The sequence below is a fragment of the Chelon labrosus genome, assembly GCF_963514085.1.
Source record: "Chelon labrosus genome assembly, chromosome: 12".
Taxonomy (NCBI): Eukaryota; Metazoa; Chordata; class Actinopteri; order Mugiliformes; family Mugilidae; genus Chelon; species Chelon labrosus.
In genome coordinates this window covers 9596182-9618475 of record NC_140345.1, presented here as the reverse complement: position 1 = coordinate 9618475, position 22294 = coordinate 9596182, and the positions used below count along the sequence as shown (strand labels likewise).

Below are 22294 nucleotides of genomic sequence, written 5' to 3'. Positions count from 1 at the left end.
TAATGATCAAACTTTACAGATTTTTGTCTGTACTTGCCAGTTCATTAGGTGCACTAGTGAAAACAAAAGCGTTCTAATATAACAGTCCTGCACTAAAACCACTTCATGTTCTCAATCAATTCAACTGTATGATAATTATGAGGGATGTAGTTTGTGGTCCTGTTGAACTGCATTGAATTAAACACAGAAGTGTTTCTGTTGTTTAAAATTGCCCACCAACTGAAAGGGTGTTGTCAAAATAATTCCTTCATGAACCTAATTTAGTGTCGGACCGGTAAATTAGAAGGCATTGGTTTTCACTAGTGTACCTAATGAACTGGCAAGTCAATATACATTTCCTGAAGCCCAAGGTGACGCCTTCAACTAGTTTCTTTTCATGTTACCACTAAAACCAAAAGATATTCATTCAGAAAAGGAAAAGCACCAAAGCTCATAGATTTCACATGACAAACAGTTAATCAGTAATCTGTATTAGATAGCAATCAAATAATCGTATAATGGATTTAAAGGTTCAGCACAGTCACAATCTTCTTCATGCATCCAGATTTTTACATTAATATAAGAACAGTTGTTCACAGAGTGTTGTCTGTGTTGACAGCCTGAGCCTCAAGCCCCCTGTGACGGCAACCATCTGCCCTGCTGATGCGTTCAAGAGCGAAACGCTGGAGGGGCATAGGAAGCTGCAGCTGAACATGACCCCTAACCTCCATGCAAGATTTTTTGGCGGGAAATAATTTAAATAAAAATGGATCATCAGGGTCCTTAAATCTCATCAACTTTCAGAAAATAACACAATGTTCTTGATGAAGTGACACCCAGCAGTCTTCAAATAACAAGGACAACTCAAGATTTCAAAATCTCCTCTCTCCAGCTATCCTGATCCCGTCTTTGTCGTTTTCTGGCAAGTTCTGGGAAGTAGGCACTGTTGTAAGGCCTCTCCCTCTCGTTTATTTCTCTCCCAGGCTCCTTCCCTTTGCTATTCTTCTGGTCGAGAAGGGCCTGAGCTCTCCTCCTTTCTTCAGCCTCCCTCTGTAACCGCTCAGCACGTAACCTTTCTATGGAGCTGGACAAGACATGAGTAGACATTTTGTTACTGATGATACTCAGCACATCATGAATCAGTACAGCACGTTAGACATGACTAACAAGTTTGACACAGAGAGAATAAGAACACCCAATGAATACCCACATAGCCCATATTGGCTTTCTTACCTCTCTCCACTGCTCCTCTTCTCCCCTTTGTCTCTCTTTTCCTTTTTCTTGCTCTTGTGCTCTTTTCTGTCTTTCAAACCCATAGCTTTCTTCATATCTTTCAAAGGATCCAAACTGTCCTTCAGTCTACGATCTTTCTTTTCTCTCTCCTCTTCACTAATTCCCTTCCTCTTTTCTTTGTCTTTGCTCTCTTCTTTTTCTGTGCCAGTTTTCAGGTACCATGGAGTCACCTCAGTCCCTGGCTGAGGTCCTAAAGACACCAGTAACCCAATGGCTCGCTCCTGCTTCTCCTAGAAAGAAAAAAAGGAAAACAACGGAAAACGTAATTTGTGGTGTCATTAATTTGAACTGAGTTCATTCAGAAAAGGTAGTAAAGAAAACCTTAATATACAATCTTTTTCATTTCTCTTGGTTATGAGCAACATTTTGACATTTTCTAAGATGTGACTTAAAAACCTCATATTTATTTGCCTGTCTGAATTGTTGTATGGATGTTGGTGCTGGGTTGCAGAATATATATAATATATTCCAAAATATTAGCTACAATAATAACAAATACATTCTAACATAATTGTACTGCACTAAATCCCCATTCATGACTGTTATAATGTTCAATTTATGTTGAAACAGCCTCAGAAAGGTGGCAATTAAGCTTAGTGAGGTTTGGAGGATGTGGATTGTGGTTATGTTAAAATGTATTTTATGAAACACCAAAGTGTTTCTGACATCTATGCGCACTGACTAAAATGGGGATGTCAAAATAATTTGTTGGTACAACATAAATACATCATAACCGCACTACAAATCATAGCCTCCAAAACAAAACACAGTTGAATCAACAGCTCTCTCAGTGATTTTAAACAGATGCTGAATACCATAACCTCTATGAAGCTAAGATTTTGGACAGGACCACATTAGAATGGATTCATTTTCACTAGTGTACTTAATGAACTGGCAAGTGAGTGTATTTTAAAATTAAAAAGCTTTGGATCAACTAACAAGAAACATTTTCAAAATAATAAACATGGGAAATAGTTAAACAGTCTTCATTTCACTGGGAACGTATCATTTGTTTCTGGTGATTATTGAAGATAGACGTGCACATGAACATTTCATGTGAAGGAACATCACAGAGTGAGAGAAGCATCAGCATTGTCACCTTTTCATCTTTTTTTTCTTTGAGATACTCTTCATTCCCTTTCTTCTCTGAGGACTCCTCCAGAGGAAACAGATTGAGATGCTCCAGAGCTTTACTTCCTCCACTCTGTTCATCATCATCATCATCTTTCCCTCCTCCTGCCGCATTGAGAGCAGCTCGAGATTTCCTCCTCAGATACTCTGTACGTGCCTGCGGAGACAATATCATAAAGTAAATATATAAACAAGAATGAAAGATTTCTATCACAGACATTTACCAGGCAAGGGCTAACTTTATTTTTTAATGTTTTGTTATTAGGCTTCAACCATGAAGAAATGAATAAGTTCTATTTGCAACATTTTAGACAGAATCTTTACAAATAACACAGCAATAGTAGACATAAAATATCCTTAGTATTAAATTCCAAGTCCTTGGAGGATTATTTTCGTAAGTATTACCAGAAACAGTGAAGCAGTAAACAGGTATTTGTAGCGTATGATTGCAAACACAAGCTCTAAAAATAAAATCTGAAATTATTTATACTTTTTAAAACACATTTTAAGATAAAATATTAGAACACAACCTGTCTAACTAAATGTTTTGCCATGATACAGTTTAATGTGTCGACGACACTATGTTTCAGTCACATAGAACATAAACACATGATTGCTAAACCCATTTATATTACCACCCTTGTTTTCATAATGGAGCTCCATTTAAGATGTGTTCTATTTAGTTTAGAATATGAAAAGGGGCTTTATACATTTATGTTAAGGTTAATGCTGTGCTGTCTAACACATGTCAAACTATCGCTTGATTACCACGATCAAATATCACTGTCTTCCAAAAACATTGCTATCTCACAAAATACACCATATTGTTGGGTACATCCAGCCAAATCTACCCATTTGTAATACAGCAATTAATAATGCCTTAATGGGGGTTTTAAAGAGGTGTTCATTCAACACCGTGGTCAGATTTAGAGGCTGTAGCCTTGAAGTGTTTATGTCACCAACATCAACATAGCAGATAAAATTTAAAGCACCTACAACACATGTCAAGTGTTCTTGAACATGTTTCCGTGCTCATTAATGTGGCTTCTTCGGTTTTAAATTACTAACATCTATGGTTGGTGAACACCTGACACTCACGTGATCTGGTTACAAGCAGATATTAACTGCAATTAGAGGAAGTTGTTCAGATTGACCTGGGCTGTTCTGTGTTTTTCTTTCACTTAGTGGTTCTCATACGACCCATTAATGGCCAGAAACTCCAGACTCAAGGTGTAAACAGGGATGAAACCTTTTGGGGACAAAGGTGAAGACTCCGTTGTGACTTAGTAGTGCCTCAGTCCACCTGCCACATTCAGGACTGGATATTTTACATAGAAGGCTTTCTTTACTCCTGTTTCAAACCATCATTTGTGCTCTCTTGCTAAAATGCAAACATTGCTGTCCTCATAGAGTGTCCCCTGTCATTCAGTGTAGACAGACTGCAGACCCAAAGAGCTGGCTTTCCTGTGTGGAGGCATGGGTTTGTGGAGGGATTGTTTTGATCCAATGGAAAGATCTGTGAACTTCTCACTGCACTGAACTGCATAAACCACACTGCTCTGCTTTTACCTGGGGGTTTTGTCTTTTAGGGTGAACACATTCATGCCTCGAGTGTGTTGGTGGACTTGCTGGCAAACAAAACAACTTCATCTGAAGTCCAGTTACCTCAGGTTTAACTCTGTTTTTAGATACACTATAATTTGGCTGACTGACAATCTACACAGACATCTTAAAAACAACCACAGACTGAACCAACATATCTTAAAAACTAATTTTAACAAAAGATTATCTGAAGGGAGCATTTATTGCACACCTGTGGCATTAAATTGGGTTATATTTACCTAAATGTACGTACTAATGTTGAAAATAACTTCTACTCATCACTGTTTTATCAGCATCATTTCACCCTTGAAATAACGTGACAACACCTCTTGCTCTGCTCGCTCCACGCGACGCTTGGCCTCGCGCTCCTCTTCTGCTGCCTGGGCTTCGTCCTTCCGCACGCGCGCGACGTTGTCTTTATTGCGAACATGCCAGCTCTTCTTCGGAAGGATGTTCATTGTTGCCTTGGCGACTGTTGCTAACCTACAGTACGTTAGCACCCAATTAGCTGGGGGGGCTAGCTCCGACTATAGCAGAAGAAAGTAGTAAAATTTGTTCACAAAACCTGAACCGTGTGAAGTGAAGAGGAAGTGGGTGATTGAGTGAAGCGGTGAAATGGCTAAATATAAAGGCAGAAATGCCAGAATAGCCAACGTATTCACAATAAGTCGGCTTCCCTTTAAGCTAACGTTAGCCGAGGTTACTTTTTAACTACTTCTTCCCAACGTTTACTTTAACCAAGCCGCGAACAGACACATTTAACTTACACTCACACAGCAAACTCATATTTTCATGATTATAAGGTTAAAAAAGTCGATGAAAACTTGCTGTCTTGCAGGAGGCTGCAGCAGTAGCACACACAGGAACAAGTTGACCCAAACAGGAAGTAAACATAAGCTGCGCTTTGAAGCAGGAATGCAGTTGTGACACTAGATGGCGCTTTAATTCTTCTCATTTTATTATGCAAATGAAAGAAGACATACAAACTGATTGTCTTGGACAAACAAAATTAGTACAACTTTGCAACTATAGAAAAGGCATTTATGTGGCTTAAACATTAAATCATTTAAACCGATTTTTATACATTGTTCACTATTTTCATGCTTTACACCTATTTTTATACATTGTTCACATTTTTTCATGCTTTAGACAATAAGGAGGTTTACAGAAGCCAAACATGGTCACTCTGTTCAGTCTTGCACTCCTGCATTTTCTTGTGGCAGTCGACGACTCAGCTCCTGAATCTGCCTGACCAAGAACTGCTTGTCTCGTCCCTCCTGAAAACCACAGAGAGTATTAAGAAGCCGTACATATGTTCAAAATGTAGATTGTAATGTTAAATTCCAACAGCTTACCAGTTTAAGCTGATTTTTCAGCAGTGCAACACTTTTCCCGTAGACCGAGGCTAAAGCTATGAAGTAGAACATCACCACACTGTCAGGGAGAAAAGAGACACTTCTTAATGGACAGTGAAGAGCCATTAAATATGCATGGTTGCATTTTATGGCTTAGTTTATAGAGCTGTACGGTACATAATGCTTGGGTAACGGTCTCACCATGATAATGCAAAAAGAGGGATGGAGAATGCATGAGAGCCAATGAAGAACAGAAACTCTTGTGTAACTTCAGAAAGGCTGGAGAAAGAGTTTGGAATAACCGTCCACATGCTGGATGAGGAACGGAAAGGCCCACAAACCCTAGAAGGATGGATCCTGTTTGGAAAGAGTGAACCATGGAGAATGTTTTTATGCAAAGATATTATATTAAACATAATCCTGTCAGTTGTCTTATGATGGACATTTTGACCAGCCACTTTTGTTTTGACTGTTAAAAAGAAGAATGAAGCAATCAGCACTCACTGAGCGACACTGTAAACCAGGACAACCGTGGCCAAGCCCCAGCCAAACAGGAGCACAAACAGGTAAACAATAGTAGAGGAAGTAGAACGAAACGTCTTCAGCGCTGGTCGACAGTTATAGAAGAGTGTGATCTGTGAAATGAAAGTAGGGGCATAAAACAGGATTAGGGACCAAACTAACAAGTATTGTGTGAAATGCTGGGTATGTTAAAAGTGTGACTTCACCTTCTTGCAGTAGAAGATGATGATAAACTTAACGGCGTTGATGATCGGCAGCAGGGGGCAAAAAAGAGCTCCTGTCCAGACCACAGTCTGACCGTAAACCAGGTTGAGCACATTGGAGGGAACCACAAACTCCTGGCGACCCACCCAATGAGACAGCTTACTAGTCCAATTGTCCACCACCATCCTGACACACAAAAACACCACACAGTTAAACATCATACTTTAAAACACGTCAGACTGTTTTACCATTATCTTAAATATGTTTGCATAACGTCCATCTTATTTAATATAGACTCAGTGATTTATACCTGCGTGGAACTTCGGCCAGAACCAGCACCGCAATGTTTATGATGAGGTCAAACAGTGTCAGTTTGTACATTTCCTGTCCCACGCGGGTTTCCCAGCACTTAAACATTGGACAAACAACAACAGGCAGACCTGTCTCACAATGTGTACATGATGAAAATATTCAAAATTGATATTCATTTTATCAGGTTAAGGTTGAATCATGTCACTCAAAGAAACACATATAATCTAATATGGTAATCACAGAGGCTGTTATGGCTCTAGACAGTGAGACCCTATATCAATATTCCCATAAATGACTATAAAGCATGCTGTGTTATTTATGACTGCATTCAATATTAGATAGTGACAGACTGAAAATTGGAGAATTTATTTTTTCATCTTAAACGCTGTCATCTACTAAAGACTTTCCCCACTTTACAGCTTATTTTACTGTGTACTGATGCAAAAACAAACATATAACAGAATATGTCGGCCATGTACACAAGGCCACAGCAGGGAATGTTAATACAAACAACAGAGGTTCTCATTTAGAGAACTCCCTGTGTGCGTATTATGGTTTGATGCAAAAGATGATGTTCAAAATGAGCTCAAAGATAGTCAAGTGGTGTAATTACCGGGTATTGGTAGTTGTACTGGCACACTTTACACTTGTCGTCACTTTCGTCTCCATTGCAGGTGATCCGGCTCCACAGACTGAAGAGGAAAACGGCTAGACTTACCAGACGCAGGACCACTGCCCTGGATGTGGACAAAAAAATTAAAAAAATTACTGTTCATCCAAACCGGATTTTGATCTCTAATCTTCAGTTAATAACTGAACACATATCTGGGATCAGATGTGTCAGATCAGTGGTGCCCCAATGCAGTCACACATTACAGGGTACACTTACAGGCAGGTTAACACAGTCTCAAGGAAAATCAGATGTCACCGTCAGATCTTACCTTATAATTTTGTGTTTTCTCAGTCTTTTCCAGCTTTTACAAAGGTGAATAAATGAAATGCTCTTATAGAAACCTGTGCACACCTTAATAGCGCCACTATGATAGTAGTGCTGGGGGAATATTTCTCAACTAAGGCGATCTGGTCACACATCAGAGGCACCAGGGAGTTTCCAGCAGTGATGACAATGGAGGGTAGATACTCGATAAACAAACCAAGGATTCCTGAGAACTTGACCATTTTCTGTATGAGAGATGAGAGGCGAAGGCATTAACAAGGTCACATCTTCTGCATCTTCTCACTACTATTACACCATTCACCTGGCTGAAGTCGGTGGCCTTGAAGATGGCATAGCAGGCTCCTCCAATGAGCCCAAGTGCAGAAAAAAACATTAAAACACGGAGGGAGTATAAGGCAATTTTTCTCTTCAAGTTCAGAGAAGCTGCCTGTTTCTTTATCCTCTCCTCCTCCAGATCCACCTGGCAGAGGGAGACAAGAGAGATGTGGTCAAGGGCCACTCACTGTTTGTACCACTGCCATCGGGGAAGAGGTACAGGATTATTAAAGCAAGGACAAATAGGCTGAGAAACAGCTTTTTTCCCAGAGCTGTAGCCTTCATCAACCCCCCACCCCCAAAATGTGCAAATGTGCAATAACACTGTTTACACACTGGATACAACTGCTACCTCCATTATTTCATTATTTAATTCTGGTTACTATTTAATTACTACCTATGCTCCTTCCACTGTGACACTTTTTACATTTCTACAACACTTTTAATTATATTTTATATTCTATTTTATACTCATACTTTATTTTAACTTAGTTTAACTTACTTAATTACCTCATATTATACTGTATTATACTGTTTCCAAGCTGTTTCGTCTCGTTTTGTTTTGTTTTGTCTTCTGTTTTTTAAGTGCCACCAAAATTTCGTTGTAGAAATACAATGACAATAAAAATCTTGAATCTTGAATCTTGAAAGGGCCAGCTAATTGCATTAAAAGGAATGATCATATAAAACAGCGTACTCTTTTTTTCTTTCCCTTCATCCAGTTAAGTAGGATAGATCCCTGCTGACCTGTAGCTGGTAGCGGATGTTTTTCTGCTTCAGTATGGTAGCTCGGTCTCCCAGGGAACCGTAGTCCCATCCGGTGAACACGATCCTGCTGTAGTTGCCGACAGTGCTGCCTCCCGTTGCCACAACAACTCGAACTGCACTCCCCATGCTGTGTGCAGCCAGTCAGAGAAAACAATACAGATGTGAGTCAAGTTGACTGAACAGGGGCTTTTTTAAAATGTCATTCTGCCTCTTGAAATAATTGATCTGAGCCACAGACTGACCGTGCTATGATGCAAATGAGGCAAAACACAAAGTAGAAGGCAGCAGTGAGGAGGTAGGCAAGGGGAATGTTGTAGGAGAAGTTTGAGTCCTCCACCACGGAGTTGCTGTAGTAGTAGCCATAAAACAGCCAGGAATACTCCATGAAGCCCTGAATATAGAGGAGAGGTCACTGGGCATGACAGATATACTTAAATGTACATAAAATGTGGTTAACATTAATCGGCTGAGCACATGCTGCTGCAGAATTGTAGCACCTACAATTAAGGATCTATGGAGATTTTTGCAAGTTGCTTTCACGTTCTAAATCAGATCAGCTAAGATACTCATCTTCCATAACTGTAGGCGTCACTTCATAATACAAATGTAAACAGCCACACATTTGGACCCGATGTAGAAGACAAACACGGGTGTAAATCATAAAATGAATCAAGGCTCAATCCCATTTAGCTGCTTCAGTTTCAGGGTTGTGTTGTATTCTGTGTACTATCTTCCTATTACACTTATATGACTGACAAGAAGAGCCTTAATATCATTAGTAACGCCTGTGCTTTTCTTTTTATGTGAGCTGTAAAACAAGCATAATGAGCCAACATTAGGAATAAAAAGGACTGTTCATACACGGGTGTATGTTGTGCAAGTCTCACCGTTCCCGAAAGTAAGTCGAGGAAGTAATTATAGAACACCACCAGGCCTTGAGGATTAGGGTCATAATTCATGCACATCGGTGGATCTGTAGGCAGGATCTCTGAACACATAATAATGTGAACACATATAATATTGCTATAGGTCTGAACATAAAGGTCATTCTGCCGCCTTTCATTTCAACAAATGAAAGTTAACAGAGAGATAAAGAGAGATACAGTGGAGACTAAATCTAGGCCTGTGGGTTACATGATTGCAAAGTATTAATCCCTACACAGTCATCTAGATTAGGCAAATTTCCTTGTACAGTTGGAAAAAGTGATAAATCATCTTATTAAAACTACTTTAGGGTTTAAAATTTTTCTGTATCTGATATAAATGAGTCTTACATTCTTAATTAAATATTTTTTGGGAGAACATATTTAGCTCATTCACAGATGAGTTATTTTTTTCCTTCAGTTTCTGAGGGAAATACCACGACTGGTAACGCTGCCCCAACATTACTCCCTCGAACGCCCCAGCCTCTATGTCAGAGCTGTTGCCTGCTGCATCAAACTATGAGAGGGCTTCCTGTTTTTTTTGTGTTTTTTTTATTAGAAATAAGTATTGTAAACGAGGAGAGCATGTCATACCGCTGCCATGAGTTGCCCTCGAGTTGAAGCAAAATGAAACGCTGCAAGCTAACAAACCTGTTACGTTGTTGTTGCTGGGCTCCACAGATCTGAAGATAATGCTGGGGATCAGGACAAATCCAGCAATCAGTAAGAAAGACACAAAATTGAGAACCACCAGGAATCTCAGGAACAGGAAGTAAGACTGGACGCCACCTCCAAAGTTCCCTGTAGGGGGGAAGAGAAAGCAGTTTAGTTCAAAATGCCAATTATTCTGCACAGTCTTCCTTGAAAGACACATGTTTGATAACTAACCTCCAATCTTCTGTATGGTCCTGGACCACGGTGTCAAAAAGTGAGCAGCTTCATCTTGTGCGTTTCGGAGAAAACGTAGAAATTTGGTCTTCCTCCATTTCCAGGAGTCCCCTCTGGAAACCACAGGCACCTTCATTTGCTTCACCTGCCTGTAATGGACATTTTATTATTACTTTAGTAACTCTGGGGTTGAAATAGTTTTATACATACCACTTAATTTCATCACTTAAAGTCTATAATTCCCTCATAATTTCCAAGACATTTCAAAAACAACTATATACTTAATAATCAAGTACAATACAAGGGACTGAGCATAAAGTGTGCACATGCAAGCTTATGCAGACAATACAAAACAGTGCAAACAGGACAAACAGTGCAAACGATGCAGACAGCGTAGACAAACTGTGTCAACAGTGCACACACGAGAGACAGTGCAAAGACAAACAATACAATACAGACGGTACAAAACATTCAGGAGTTATAAAAAGACACGACACAACAACAACAGAGAGCTGCGCCGACTAATAAGCAGACTAACAGAGTATGAGTTAGGGTGATTGTAAACGTATGACTGATCACCAGCATAGTGTGTGCAAAGGATGTGGAAGGATATAAGTGTGGTTGTCAGTGAGTGTGTGTATTGCGTATGTTCGGCCCACTTTCAGCGAGTTCCAGTTAAGTGGTAATATAGCTTAAAAAAAATAAACATTTAATGCATGCCAAGCAGGTCAGCTGAACATACATTAGCATGCAATCTAACAATAGTGGACAACGAAATGTGGGTTTGCTTTCAGTGGAGATTATTAGAAAATAGACTTTAATGATATTATTAACTGACCAACATGAGAAGAGTTTTGATCTCTGAATAACATACTGAACCATGTCTCCATCTTGTGATCTGAGCTGAGGTCTATCTACTACCTAGATAGCAGATAGTATGTGTGTGTCATACCAGACAGCCCGTTTCAGTGCCATGTGCAGAGCAGTATTCCTGAGCTCCGGGGATGTCCCACTGTCGCTCTCTTCATTGTCCTCCGGAGGACTAGGGTTCCAGTTGAACTGAGGGTAGTTCTGATTGGACGCTTGAGATGAAAGCCGTCGTAACCTGAGTGACTGTTGCTCACTAAAGTAACTAGTCCCTGTGGGTGGTGGATTCAACGACAGAAAAACAGTGAAAGACGTGACATGAAAAAAGACTCCATCAGCAGTATCGTCATTTTCAGATAATGTCAGTGTTCAAAATAAAGGTGTTAAAAGCAATCAGTAGGGACAAAATGTATAAATAAAAACTTACTTGACCATTGTCTTTGTAGTTTGCCTGCCATTTCTCAAACGCAATTCAACACAACCAGCTTTACTCTGTACCCACATCTAATGCACGACAAATTCAGAATAAAACAAACAGGTGAACCAGCTCTTCATAAGGATACTCTTCCTCTTCCTTGTTGGCTCTCATGGACTTTACTCCCTCTTGTAAATGACCACACAGGTACTTCCTTGTATACTTTAACCCATTATTTCCAAGGTGATAGTTGCTGCCTGCACAGTCTAACATGTTAAAGGTAAATCACTTGTCCTAAAGTTTTATGAGAGGATATATTTTTAACATAGTTTATAGTTGTATAAAACATTTTATTTCTAGTTACTTTCTATTTTTTATCTATCTATCTATCTATCTATATTTTAATACACAGAGTGGTTTAGACCTGGAGTGAAAGGAGGTACTAATGTTAGCAGGTGTTTTTTGTTTACTAGTCAACTCTCTGTGTGACAACCAAAGAAATTTGAGCCCTTTTCTATCAGCTCAGTCCTAGTATTAAGACTGTACAGAAAACAAATATTTAAAACATAATGATAGAAAGGAGATTTTAAAAAAAAAAAGGCAAGCAAGCCACACTGGTGAGGAAACGTTGATATGTATTCAACATATAACAAGGCAGTTACAGTAGGTGCAGCATGTGAAGCAAAAGTCAACAACATGGAACAGACAAAAGGCAGAAAAATAAATAGTCTGGAGATGAGCTGTCAACAGGATGACTAGTATTCACGATCGTAACTGTGCAATAATAAAACAAAAGGAAAGTATTTCTCCAAGGGTACAGCTTTTGGCACAGACAGGGGAAAGCGTCATTAACACAAAAAAACTTTTATAATTCAAACAATCTCAGGTCCAAGGAGTTGGGAGAACAAAAACATCACACAGGAAGACATGGTCACTGAATACTGCTCTGAGTCATATTTATATAAAATACAGTTACAGCAGTTATCATGCAGTTTGAGACAAGAATGAGTGAAAGAACTAAACAGGTAACTGTAAACGGTTTACATTTTCCTGCATTTGGCAGCAGGTTACTGTTTTCTATCATCGCTTCAGACAACCACTGGCCAAATACGTGTTGCTTAAAACAATACAAAATTTGTTACTTAAGTTTTTGTATCACAGAAAGTCAAAGTTTATTTTCTAAATTGCCTCTTTCTTACATCTTGCCAATTAACAACGTGATAACGAGAATATCGCCCGGTCCTAACTGTGCTGTAGCTCGTGACTTGCGTCGGCAGCTTGTAGTCACAGCATAAAACTTGCAGCGTTTTGATTCGCTGCAAGTCGTTGCTGTTTGGTCCCAACCCTGGATGGTGCATAATGGCAGTACAGACATTTTGGCAGTGAACGGGCAGTCGCTATCTTTCATATGGCACACGCTTCACCGGATAAGAACACTGCTGCAATGTTCCTGGTACGATCTAAACGGCTGAACGGAGAGAGGGAAGAATCTAAACAGAGAATCATTTCGGATTCACAGGAACAATGGTGTAAGCAAAAGCACAGAAATGATAGGACAGGATGATAGGATTTTACTCGTGTAAATAGGCAGAAAAAGAAACGTAATCTGGAGTTTAAAATGCTGCTTCAAACTTAAACATTTGGATTCTACCATTGCTATTTTAATCCAGGTCATGACAGCTGAACCCTGATGCTGATCCCATTACAAAGTTATTTCTATACAATTCTTGATACCAGTACAGGCTGCACCATAATATTATCTGTCCATCACAAGCTGCTGGAATGCTTGGTTGTTATGGAAATGTGTAATACACCAATAAATTCAACATTTCTTAATTTGTCTTTTAACTATTTATAAAATAATTATTTACTACCTGTCTTTCTGCATACTGACGTTTCAACCGCCGGCTTTTTGACTAGAAATGCAATTCCAAAAAGTTAAAACTGGACTTGGTGCTTTGAAATACAATCAGAAATCCACGCAGACGAGAGGAGTGAATTAACCGTCTACACCCAAGCTGCCACTCGCACTAGAAAAATAACATTCACTGAGCTCAAGCATGCAACTCCCAATCTTCACAGTACCTTTGTGTATATTTAAAAATGTGAAACGTCTCCTGTTGTGACCTTTTACTGTGATTTACAAGTCACACTTTGCCTGTGTTTTGAATTGAGTTCTCACCAGATATGAGATTTGACCCGTGTGATGAATGATGTTGCGATCAGTGTTCGAAATTCTAGCCATGAAACATCTCCTCGTCGTGTCGCAAAAAGCATCCGACCATTTTTTTTTCTGTACCTCCATTCAGTCGGTTTTTTCTCCACTTTTCTCCTTCACGTTTTCTATCTTCTCCCCCTCTCTTCTCTGCTCCTTATCCTCTCTCCTCCCTTCTCTTTTCCCTCCCTTTAGGACCCTGCCCACTATTATACAGAAAACGGCAATGACATGCATGACAAAGTAGATGGACATCCAGTAGTCGACGGTGTCCGAGGCCTTCAGCAGCACGAAGCCCATGCACATGTAGTCGTAGGCCCTCATCTTCAAGAACCAGTGAATCCAGTCAAAGATGTTCTGACCACGGGGACCCAGTTTAGATCGGACAGACGCCTCCATGGCCAACTCTGCTGCAATGCACAGGGGGATGGTGAGGAAGGAGAGGTAGTAGCCGGCATGTAGCCCATGCCAGTAGGCGCTGATGAACATGGTCCAGCCAGCCCTGAGAGTTAGAGACAAACAGAAGAAACTTATTACTTGAAGTCACAAGATGGTCAATGTTATTTACTTCTCCAGTCAGTGGTTTTAATGTTGTGGCTGATCGGTGTATATACCCATTTTTAAACATTTACATCTTCACTAGAAGTGGGAAAACACTGAGAGACAACATAAGACAGGTTAGTGTGTTGTGGGATGTGATAAAATAACACGTGTAGAATAATGCCAGCCTCGCTCTTTAATGCTTTACTTTATGAGCCAGCAACAGAATTACCTTAAACATTAATCTTAGTGGTATGCCTGCTGACTTTATATATTTAGAGATCATAAGATCCAAATGTATCAGTGAATTATTACAGAATGACAAGAAAACATAGATTAAAGTTTGGAGATGTGCTCTCTGTTATCTTTGCAGCTTTTCTGATGAAATGTAAAATAAGAACATCCTGCAGCACATACCTGAGTGCGTATGCTTTAAATGGGGCGTTGGGGTAGATGTAGTTATGCAGCCACCACTGAACTGTCATGTTCCAGTAACGCATGCCGTGTCGGACCTTCACGCAGAAGTCCGTGTTGTAACAGTCAATATTCTGAATGGTTTTGAAGTCATATACCTCTTCAGCGCTGGGATCAGCGCTAGGCGCAAGGGAAGAGACAAGAAACAGGTATAAGGGTAATCTTTCAGCAACAGAAATATGATTATTTTATGTTACTCATACAAGTATTGATGAATCTTCCTTTCGTGTACATGTTAATCCTGTGATAATGTACCTGTAGTTGACACTGGGTCCTCCTCCGGGTTTGGAAAGTGCCTTTTCTGGATAGCAGCCCAGGCCTGCACTGATGCAGCCAGCCTCAGCTCCACACCACGCTGAAAAGAAACGCATCCGGAACACGAAGAACACTGCGACCATGTAGAACATCCTGGTGATGGAGAGAGGATCAGAAAGAAAAGGTTATTTACCACCATCTTATCATATCTAGACCACTCCTTACACAGTTTGAACTGTACTCAAGCGAAATAAAGTTTTTACCTTGACAGGAATGTTTTTTTTTTTTTTTTTACTTTCCTTAACCACAGCAGTGTTAACAGGCTCTTGCTCCAAAATATTAGACCTTACTTACTAGTAGTTTTAAAAGCCGTCCGAGGGCAATCAGATTACAACTTGTGATCTGGAGCATCTGACAACATACTGTAGTGTAAACACTAATATGTCCTGATGCGTCCCTGACCACAGGACAGTACGTCATCAATGTAGTACATGTTGGTTGTTTAGGTGACAGTGCACCAGTGATTGAAATGATCGGTGATATGCGATGAGACCAATGTAGGTTGGAATATTGCACGGCTGTACAGTATATAAGGTCTAGCTCGCACTTGCAAACTAACTCTTGTGTTTGTCTGACGACAGACTGACGTAATAAGTGTGAATGATGATGTGTCTCGCCTGTCCGCTTGGGTTTTGAGCACCAAGACATATTTTAAAACCAGGGTCACACCTAGTCACACATTTAAGACGTAGTTTGGTCAAGGCCATGTGCTGCACGTACATTATGGAGTTTTTAAAGTTGGAAAAAAAACACTGGGTCTTGAGAATTGCGACAAAATCAAATGTAATGAATCCTCCAAATACCCAATTAAAATGTTGTTGCTTGTTTAGAAACACACTGTTGTCTAGTTTATAGTACTCACTTAAATCAATCCAGTGCATTCTTCACTTACCACTAGATAACATAATAAATCGACATCTTATATGACCAGCAAACAACTGCTAAGCTACAAAAGGATATTATCAGGACAGTGAATCATTGCAAAAAATACCTGTAGAGAACGTTCTCATCCAGGAACTCATCTGTGCGGACGTAGGCCAGTGGAAAGACAGAGTTCACAGCCAGGAACAGAGCGGCGTAGACAGGAACCATCTTCAAACGCTGCAGACATGGCACCCAGCACGGCAAAGTCAGCGGACTCGGCTGCCTCAGCCAGTCAATGTAAGTTTGGAAGCGAAAGAACGGGCCTTCGGGGAGATGGAGGGATGAGACAGAGGAATAAACGCGGTGGTGAGAAGGTAGTGACAGACAAAAATGGGACAACAAGGACAATGCAAGATACAAAAGGGAACAATGGAGGAAAAGGGGAGAGGGCGTTGAATAGGAAGGAGCATGAAACAAAAGAGCAGAGCTGTATGAAAACTGGACGTAAACACATGTAATACTAAAAGAAATATGGACTCACAATATTGGACAAGTAGCAGAAAGTGAGACAAAGAGAGACAGCGGTTAAAATTCATGCAAAAGCAAATGAACATTAACAACAACAGCACATGGATATTAACAGCTCACACACATTTAAATTTTGAATGTTTACATAAATGTCAGAGCCTACACATTATTATAAGTAAATATATCTCCATACACTTACCAGTCATCATACCGACATAACAATAACTATAGGACAGAATGTCGTAGAGGGAGGGCTCCTGAGACAGACCACCAATGACAGGAGACTTGGCAAAAGAGCTCACTTCCTCCTTCTTCTCCATGTGGAAGCTGCGTACCTCGTTGGCTAGACTCACCATCTGAGTAAGAAACAAAAAGATACATCAAAGATAAACTGATACGGTAATTTCTCTGCCGCACGGACTTTATAGTGAGTTCTCAGGTTTCTGTACCTTGAGCGTGAGAAGCAGCTGGACGGCGTTGGCGAACGGAGTCGGTTGCGGGAGGCCAAACCAAGTGATCATCCGGAAAAAGAGGAGGTAGAGGAAGGTCCAGCCGAGGCTCAGTGCTGGGGCTTGCCTTGTAGACGGAGACACATGTTATGAGTATCAGTTTTTGCCGGACATTCGAGGTCAGACAATCAGTCAGCTTTCAGTAGATTAATATGCAGCTAGTTTGATAAGTGTTTCAGTCATTTTTGTCCAGTGTGCGATTTGTTGCCATCACTTCAGTAGGTGTGATTTTGAGCTATTGTAAAAATGCAATTTAAGACATGATCATTTTTGACATTACACCAACTTATCAATTGACCTATTGATCCGAAGTTTGCACTCACAGTGTCTATGTCATACAGTGAAACATGTTTGTAAAAGCATGTCTGTTAATCCCTCACCGCCAGCTGCTCTTTATAATAATCCATGTTCCGATTACGGTCACCAGCGAGTGGAGTGTGTGGATGTGACAGGTGGCGATGGTGATGGTGAGGCCCAGAAGAAGAGCTGCCCCCTGCTTCACAGGCGGACCTGACATGATAGAAAGGTTACACAGCTAAGGCATCGACCAGATATACTGTTGTGAAAAAACTGTAAATCTGCAAAATCAGTTGATTTCCACACATTGCTCTTTCCTCCTGCTCCAATGGCAACAGATAAAGTTGGTAACCCCAATATAACATGCTTGTAAAAGTCTTCTGTATGGTTTACAGAAAAGGACTGAGATTTTTGTGATTTATGGTTGCTCTACATACAGGAGTGGTCCAGTCATTCTTTTCATATGTTCAAAACAACCATGCATGCCAAAAATGAACAGCCACAGCCAGCAATGACAGAAAAACTGCATATTAAGACACAGTCGCAAAAGAGAAGACTGATTACGGCCTTAACATGAGATGAAGGAGCACAATATCTGGACTCTGGAATAAAAGAACAGATTAACAAGTGTTTTTTCACAGATGTTTTCTCTCCTCAAGAAACAGATGAAACATTACTAATCCATAATAGGAGGCTAGGAAGTAGAGAGTGCTAAGCATATTTTCAGCTTCTGAAGTGAATGTACGTCCGTATCTTCAACAGAAACCAAAATACTCACTGAGGTAACGGAAAAGGACTCCAGCAGGGATGGAAACAGCAATAATTCCCAAATACACCAACTCATCAGGAGACATCGCGCTGCTGGCACAGAAACATGGAAACTTACTCACGTAGAAGAAAACTAAACACATAAAAAAAAAAACATAAAGACGCCCTGCAATCGATTCTGCTCTTCTGTAGCTAATGATGATAGGCAAGTACTATGTACTGATTAAATCACATGGCATTGTAAGGATGTTACAAGTGCAATATCACATAATATAGCAAAAAAATGTTGTTTTTTCCCAAAGTTACATACATATAGAGTTGGGTTTTTATATGCATCAACAGTGTGACTTATACTGCCGACTAGTTAGCAACTAGGCTGGAAGTCAGACCAACGTCCCTGCCCACATATTTGTTTGTCAGGCTGGTTAGCAACACTTATCTGGACTCTGAAACCAGAGGTGTGAACAGAGTTGTTATTTATATATATATTCAAATTTAATTTGTATTATTATTGCCAAGAACTTATATAGGTTGGTTTTGCCACATAATGTCTCTCTATCTATGCAGACACATGGTAGTCAACAAACATACAAAGTAGTCACTCACTTGTGAGAATTTTCCCCTAAATAGCTTTAAGATTGAACAAATATGAGCTGCAGTAGAGGAACGTTACTAAGTACTTTTACTCAAATACTATCGTTGAATTTGAATTTGCGCAATGTACACATTACCGTAGTATTGTCTTGATTCCTGTTTTTATTTCTATTTCAAGAGGAAGAAAAAGGCTATAGTATATGAGAATTGTATACTTTCTCCACTAAATGGTTTTACTATTACATTCAATAGCTACTTACTTTTAATAAAACCAGACTGTATACAAAGTGGACCCGAAAACATATCAGTGAGTCAAGTGACATAAAATGAATTCGTGCCTACTACTTCTACTTTCCATGATGATTAAAATTATTAATATTTGAGGTTTGGGTAGCTGGTCGGACAAAACAAGTACAGCAAAGGTTTTTACTTTTGTGAGGGGATTTCTTACTATCTTATCTTAAATTCTCAGAAGTAAGTAAACAATTGCCACAGTGAAGCATTTATTGTATTTTATATAGGAATAACACGAAACTAATGGCTGAGAAAGATGGAAGCAGTTCTGCATTTTATCTTTAATACTGTAAATTCATGTCCTGATCATACATACATACCTTTACTTAAGTAACAATATAAACTCATGACTTTGACCTGGCATTAGTACTTAAATAAACTACCTCAGTCATCTGAACATTTCCTCCTCAAAACCAAGATCAAGAGATTAAGAATCTCTTGTGTATTTCACAAGTGTCTCTTCATTTGAAAGTTGTCAGATAAAGCAACTTCCGGTGAGAATCATGCAAGAACGCTTTGTGACAGATTCCTGTTGCAACATGAAAGACTAGCTTCATTTGGTACCGACTAAAACATGGCTATAAGCTTTGATACAATCGGGGGTTACTACACTACTATGTCAAGTAAGCCTCCGTTAAACAAGCAACTAATTAAATTATCACTACCAAACAGCAACATATACCACCTAAAGGACTTCAGTGCTGCTTTGTAAACTAGAACTGCCGTTAAGATACGTTGGTTTTGTTCACATGTATAAGTCATTTAGAAAGCTACGCAAACGTTAGCACCAAGAGTCTAAACTAATCGCGTAAATGAGCAAGTTTTACTTACATTTAGTGTTAAGTCGCCGGGGTTTAAAGCAGCCTGCCTCTGATGAAGCCTGCACTCCTACCTACCCATCCACACCTCTACGGTAGATTTCGTTCACTTCCTGGTTCATGTGATGACGCCACTACGTAGGCCACGCCATTCTAACTGTAGGGGTGCGGACTGTACCACTCTTGCCTTACACATTTTCACTGGCCTCTGAATAGTCAACATTCCTTGGTGCAATACTACAATGAGTTTTTAGTTATAGCTATAGTATAAAACTGTACAAACTTTAAATAAATGCAAGAAAAATACAACCACAGTTTTCTGGTTAGACCAATTTTTTATTTATTTATTTAGAAGTTGACAGAACAGGGAGTATCATAACACCTCCTGGACGACATCCTTCTTAATCCTCCTCCTCGTCGTCAGCTCCTCCAGCTCCACCCTGGCCCTTCTTGGCGTTCTTTCTCTTGACGCGGCCTGGGCGTCCACCGCCGTATGGAGACCTCAGGGAGAAGTCGATGTGCTTCTGGCTGTCCAGGCGAACCACAAAGGAGGGGATGTTCACCACCTGTTTGCGCACACTGCCAAGAAACAAAGGGGATTTTAGAATACATGTTCAATTATTTTTCACATGTTCTGCTTTCAATAATACAAATAACAATGATCTAAATGTATAAATGTTAACAGGTCAGCTAGTTTAATCAGTTTACTGCAGGCTTCATTGACGAGGAATTCTTGACACCACAGGGAATCTGAATATGTATCTTAAATCATCAGCCCACATTACACGTGCAGTCAAACTATAATTGCCCGAGGTGCAATCCCCCATACCTTACCCGACAGCCACAACACCACAGTGGCACAGTCTCAGCCCTCAGCGGCAGGATTGGCTCTGGGCAATGTTTACTGACAAGGTATACGGTTTTGATACCGAATTGACCTTGCTGAAATGTTTAACAGATCTCAACGAGGAGTGTTACAGCTTGGTGGTCCTCTGATGGAAGAGGAAGCGACATGACAGTTCTTGTGAGTCCCTTTAAAAGACCCTTCATTATATGACATTTCTTTCCTACAAGTCTTCGAGCTTACCGGATGTGCCTTTGGCGGATAAGGACACGGGCATGGTGGATGCTCTTGGCGAGTCCGAGCTTGAAGACTTGTGTCTGCAGCCTCCTCTCCAAGAAATCTTCAACCTTCAGACCCAGGATGTAATCGAGCTTCATCTTACCCTCATCCAGCACACCGATCCTCACCAGACGCCTGAGCAAAGCATTACCTGGAAACCCACACAGTAGGGATTTACTATTCCAAACATAGGAGCACATTCAGATATTCACATATAGTAAGTTGAGTAAAAACAATATTGGCCTCATTGACGAGGAATTCGTGACACCACAGTAAAAGTCTGACAGTTTGAAGTTAAATCATTGGCCAACATGAGTTTATTTGAATCTGTTTGACTAACCTTCAAACAGACGCTTGGGGTCCTTCTCGTCCAGAGTGAGCAGCTCTCTGGCAGCCTTACGGATCTTTGCCAGTGTGAACTTGACCCTCCACACCTCACGCTTGTTCCTCAGTCCATACTCACCTGAGGAGAAGATAGAATAGAGTTAGTGTTCAGTGCACAACCAAGGGCAACAGAAGATATAACAAAATGTTCTTTTGAATCCAAGCATACCAATGAGTTTCAACTCCTGGTCGAGACGGGACTTCTCGAAGGGACGACGGGGGGTGACATATGTCTTACGACAAACCCAACTCCTGGCAACGGGCATGGTGGCTTAAAGGTGCCTGCAATACCAACAAATAGCATTAGATTTAACACATTAAATGTCAAAAAGTGACACTAAAACCGCCTTACAATAATTGATTACAGTGTAATAAAACTGGCTTGGAACCAATGCTACGATCCTGTTGACTAGATTGTAATAAACTGATGTATATATCATATGCCCTTCACATTCTTTGCAATTTAGGCTGGATCAAATTCATAACTTGTGCATTAAGTGTACATTAATGTAAATTCGGTTGATTTTCACTACATTATTTCATAATGTGTGTCCCAACAAGAGGGCATCAAGAGTCTGCACTGTAAAGCTAAGTCTTGACACTGTAAGGTTAACGGAGACAAGATATTGTGTAACTTAATGAACTACCAGCACCGGTATAATACAAAAGAAAAATAAGCGTGCTTATAATCGGAAGAAATGTTTAAATGCGCCAGAAAACAGCTATTTTTCCACCATGCGACTAGGCCGCAGCTACACCGCACCACGTTGTTCAACGTGACAAGTTAGCATTAGCTTAGCCGAAACACGTTTCTACTTAAAAAATACGTTGTAAAATAATATACGGGCTACTTAAAAATATACGTTTGCGGTATACTTTTACTTCCTATTTACTTCTGTAAACGCATGTGTCCATAAACAGTGAATATGTGCTGTGATGTACGATGTGGCGGTTGTTCGTACCTGTCTCGCTCAGGCTCGCGTAGTAAAGAGGAAGTTGAAGGAAGTCCCCATTAATTTATAGGACCTGGCTGAGAACT

The 22294-nt window shown here is 40.1% G+C and overlaps 4 protein-coding genes across 5 annotated transcripts; all 4 read right to left on the bottom strand.

Moving 5' to 3' along the window:
* Positions 1-449: 449 nt before the first annotated feature.
* On the bottom strand, positions 450-4874 carry leng1 (leukocyte receptor cluster (LRC) member 1). Its single transcript, XM_084557165.1, has 4 exons — positions 4332-4874; positions 2372-2560; positions 1213-1502; positions 450-1063 (listed from the first exon to the last, which is right to left on the bottom strand). Exons 1-4 carry the CDS (start codon positions 4461-4463, stop codon positions 844-846), a joined length of 831 nt encoding a protein of 276 aa, XP_084413291.1. The 5' UTR covers positions 4464-4874; the 3' UTR covers positions 450-843.
* A 180-nt stretch (positions 4875-5054) lies between these two features.
* Positions 5055-11575, bottom strand: tmc4 (transmembrane channel-like 4; the record flags this gene model as incomplete). The annotated part of the gene is made up of 16 exons (XM_084557855.1): positions 5055-5282; positions 5361-5439; positions 5562-5717; positions 5865-5995; positions 6089-6272; positions 6397-6494; positions 7012-7135; positions 7423-7580; positions 7658-7816; positions 8419-8566; positions 8682-8830; positions 9327-9427; positions 10014-10163; positions 10251-10399; positions 11203-11446; positions 11545-11575. The coding sequence occupies 16 exons, from the start codon at positions 11573-11575 to the stop codon at positions 5196-5198; spliced, it is 2148 nt and encodes a 715-aa protein (XP_084413981.1). The 3' UTR covers positions 5055-5195.
* Positions 11576-12150: 575 nt separating this feature from the next.
* On the bottom strand, positions 12151-20016 carry mboat7 (membrane bound O-acyltransferase domain containing 7). 2 transcript variants are annotated; one of them, XM_084557065.1, is made up of 9 exons: positions 19762-20016; positions 18053-18135; positions 17358-17487; positions 16918-17044; positions 16668-16824; positions 16068-16263; positions 15017-15169; positions 14705-14881; positions 12151-14249 (listed from the first exon to the last, which is right to left on the bottom strand). In XM_084557065.1, the coding sequence occupies exons 2-9, from the start codon at positions 18126-18128 to the stop codon at positions 13838-13840; spliced, it is 1428 nt and encodes a 475-aa protein (XP_084413191.1). In that variant the 5' UTR covers positions 18129-18135; positions 19762-20016; the 3' UTR covers positions 12151-13837. The 2 variants fall into 2 exon arrangements, with proteins under 2 accessions (XP_084413191.1, XP_084413192.1); XM_084557066.1 differs by having other exon boundaries at positions 18053-18132; positions 19762-19837.
* Positions 20017-20063: 47 nt separating this feature from the next.
* Positions 20064-22259, bottom strand: rps9 (ribosomal protein S9). The gene is made up of 5 exons (XM_084557067.1): positions 22218-22259; positions 21425-21537; positions 21212-21334; positions 20836-21022; positions 20064-20327 (listed from the first exon to the last, which is right to left on the bottom strand). Exons 2-5 carry the CDS (start codon positions 21519-21521, stop codon positions 20150-20152), a joined length of 585 nt encoding a protein of 194 aa, XP_084413193.1. The 5' UTR covers positions 21522-21537; positions 22218-22259; the 3' UTR covers positions 20064-20149.
* Positions 22260-22294: the final 35 nt, after the last annotated feature.

Excerpts from the sequence above, each read along its gene's own strand:
- mboat7 (XM_084557065.1), bottom strand. The coding sequence starts at position 18,128 with ATGTCTCCTGATGAGTTGGTGTATTTGGGAATTATTGCTGTTTCCATC. Across the intron at positions 15,170-16,067 it reads GATGAGAACGTTCTCTACAG|GATGTTCTACATGGTCGCAG; the intron begins GTATTTTTTGCA and ends CTCCATCACCAG. Across the intron at positions 14,882-15,016 it reads GGACCCAGTGTCAACTACAG|CGCTGATCCCAGCGCTGAAG; the intron begins GTACATTATCAC and ends CCTTGCGCCTAG.
- leng1 (XM_084557165.1), bottom strand. The coding sequence starts at position 4,463 with ATGAACATCCTTCCGAAGAAGAGCTGGCATGTTCGCAATAAAGACAAC. Across the intron at positions 1,503-2,371 it reads AAGAAAAAAAAGATGAAAAG|GAGAAGCAGGAGCGAGCCAT; the intron begins GTGACAATGCTG and ends TTTTCTTTCTAG. Across the intron at positions 1,064-1,212 it reads AAGAGGAGCAGTGGAGAGAG|CTCCATAGAAAGGTTACGTG; the intron begins GTAAGAAAGCCA and ends TGTCTTGTCCAG.
- rps9 (XM_084557067.1), bottom strand. The coding sequence starts at position 21,521 with ATGCCCGTTGCCAGGAGTTGGGTTTGTCGTAAGACATATGTCACCCCC. Across the intron at positions 21,335-21,424 it reads CCAGGAGTTGAAACTCATTG|GTGAGTATGGACTGAGGAAC; the intron begins GTATGCTTGGAT and ends TCTTCTCCTCAG. Across the intron at positions 20,328-20,835 it reads ATCCGCCAAAGGCACATCCG|TGTGCGCAAACAGGTGGTGA; the intron begins GTAAGCTCGAAG and ends GTTTCTTGGCAG.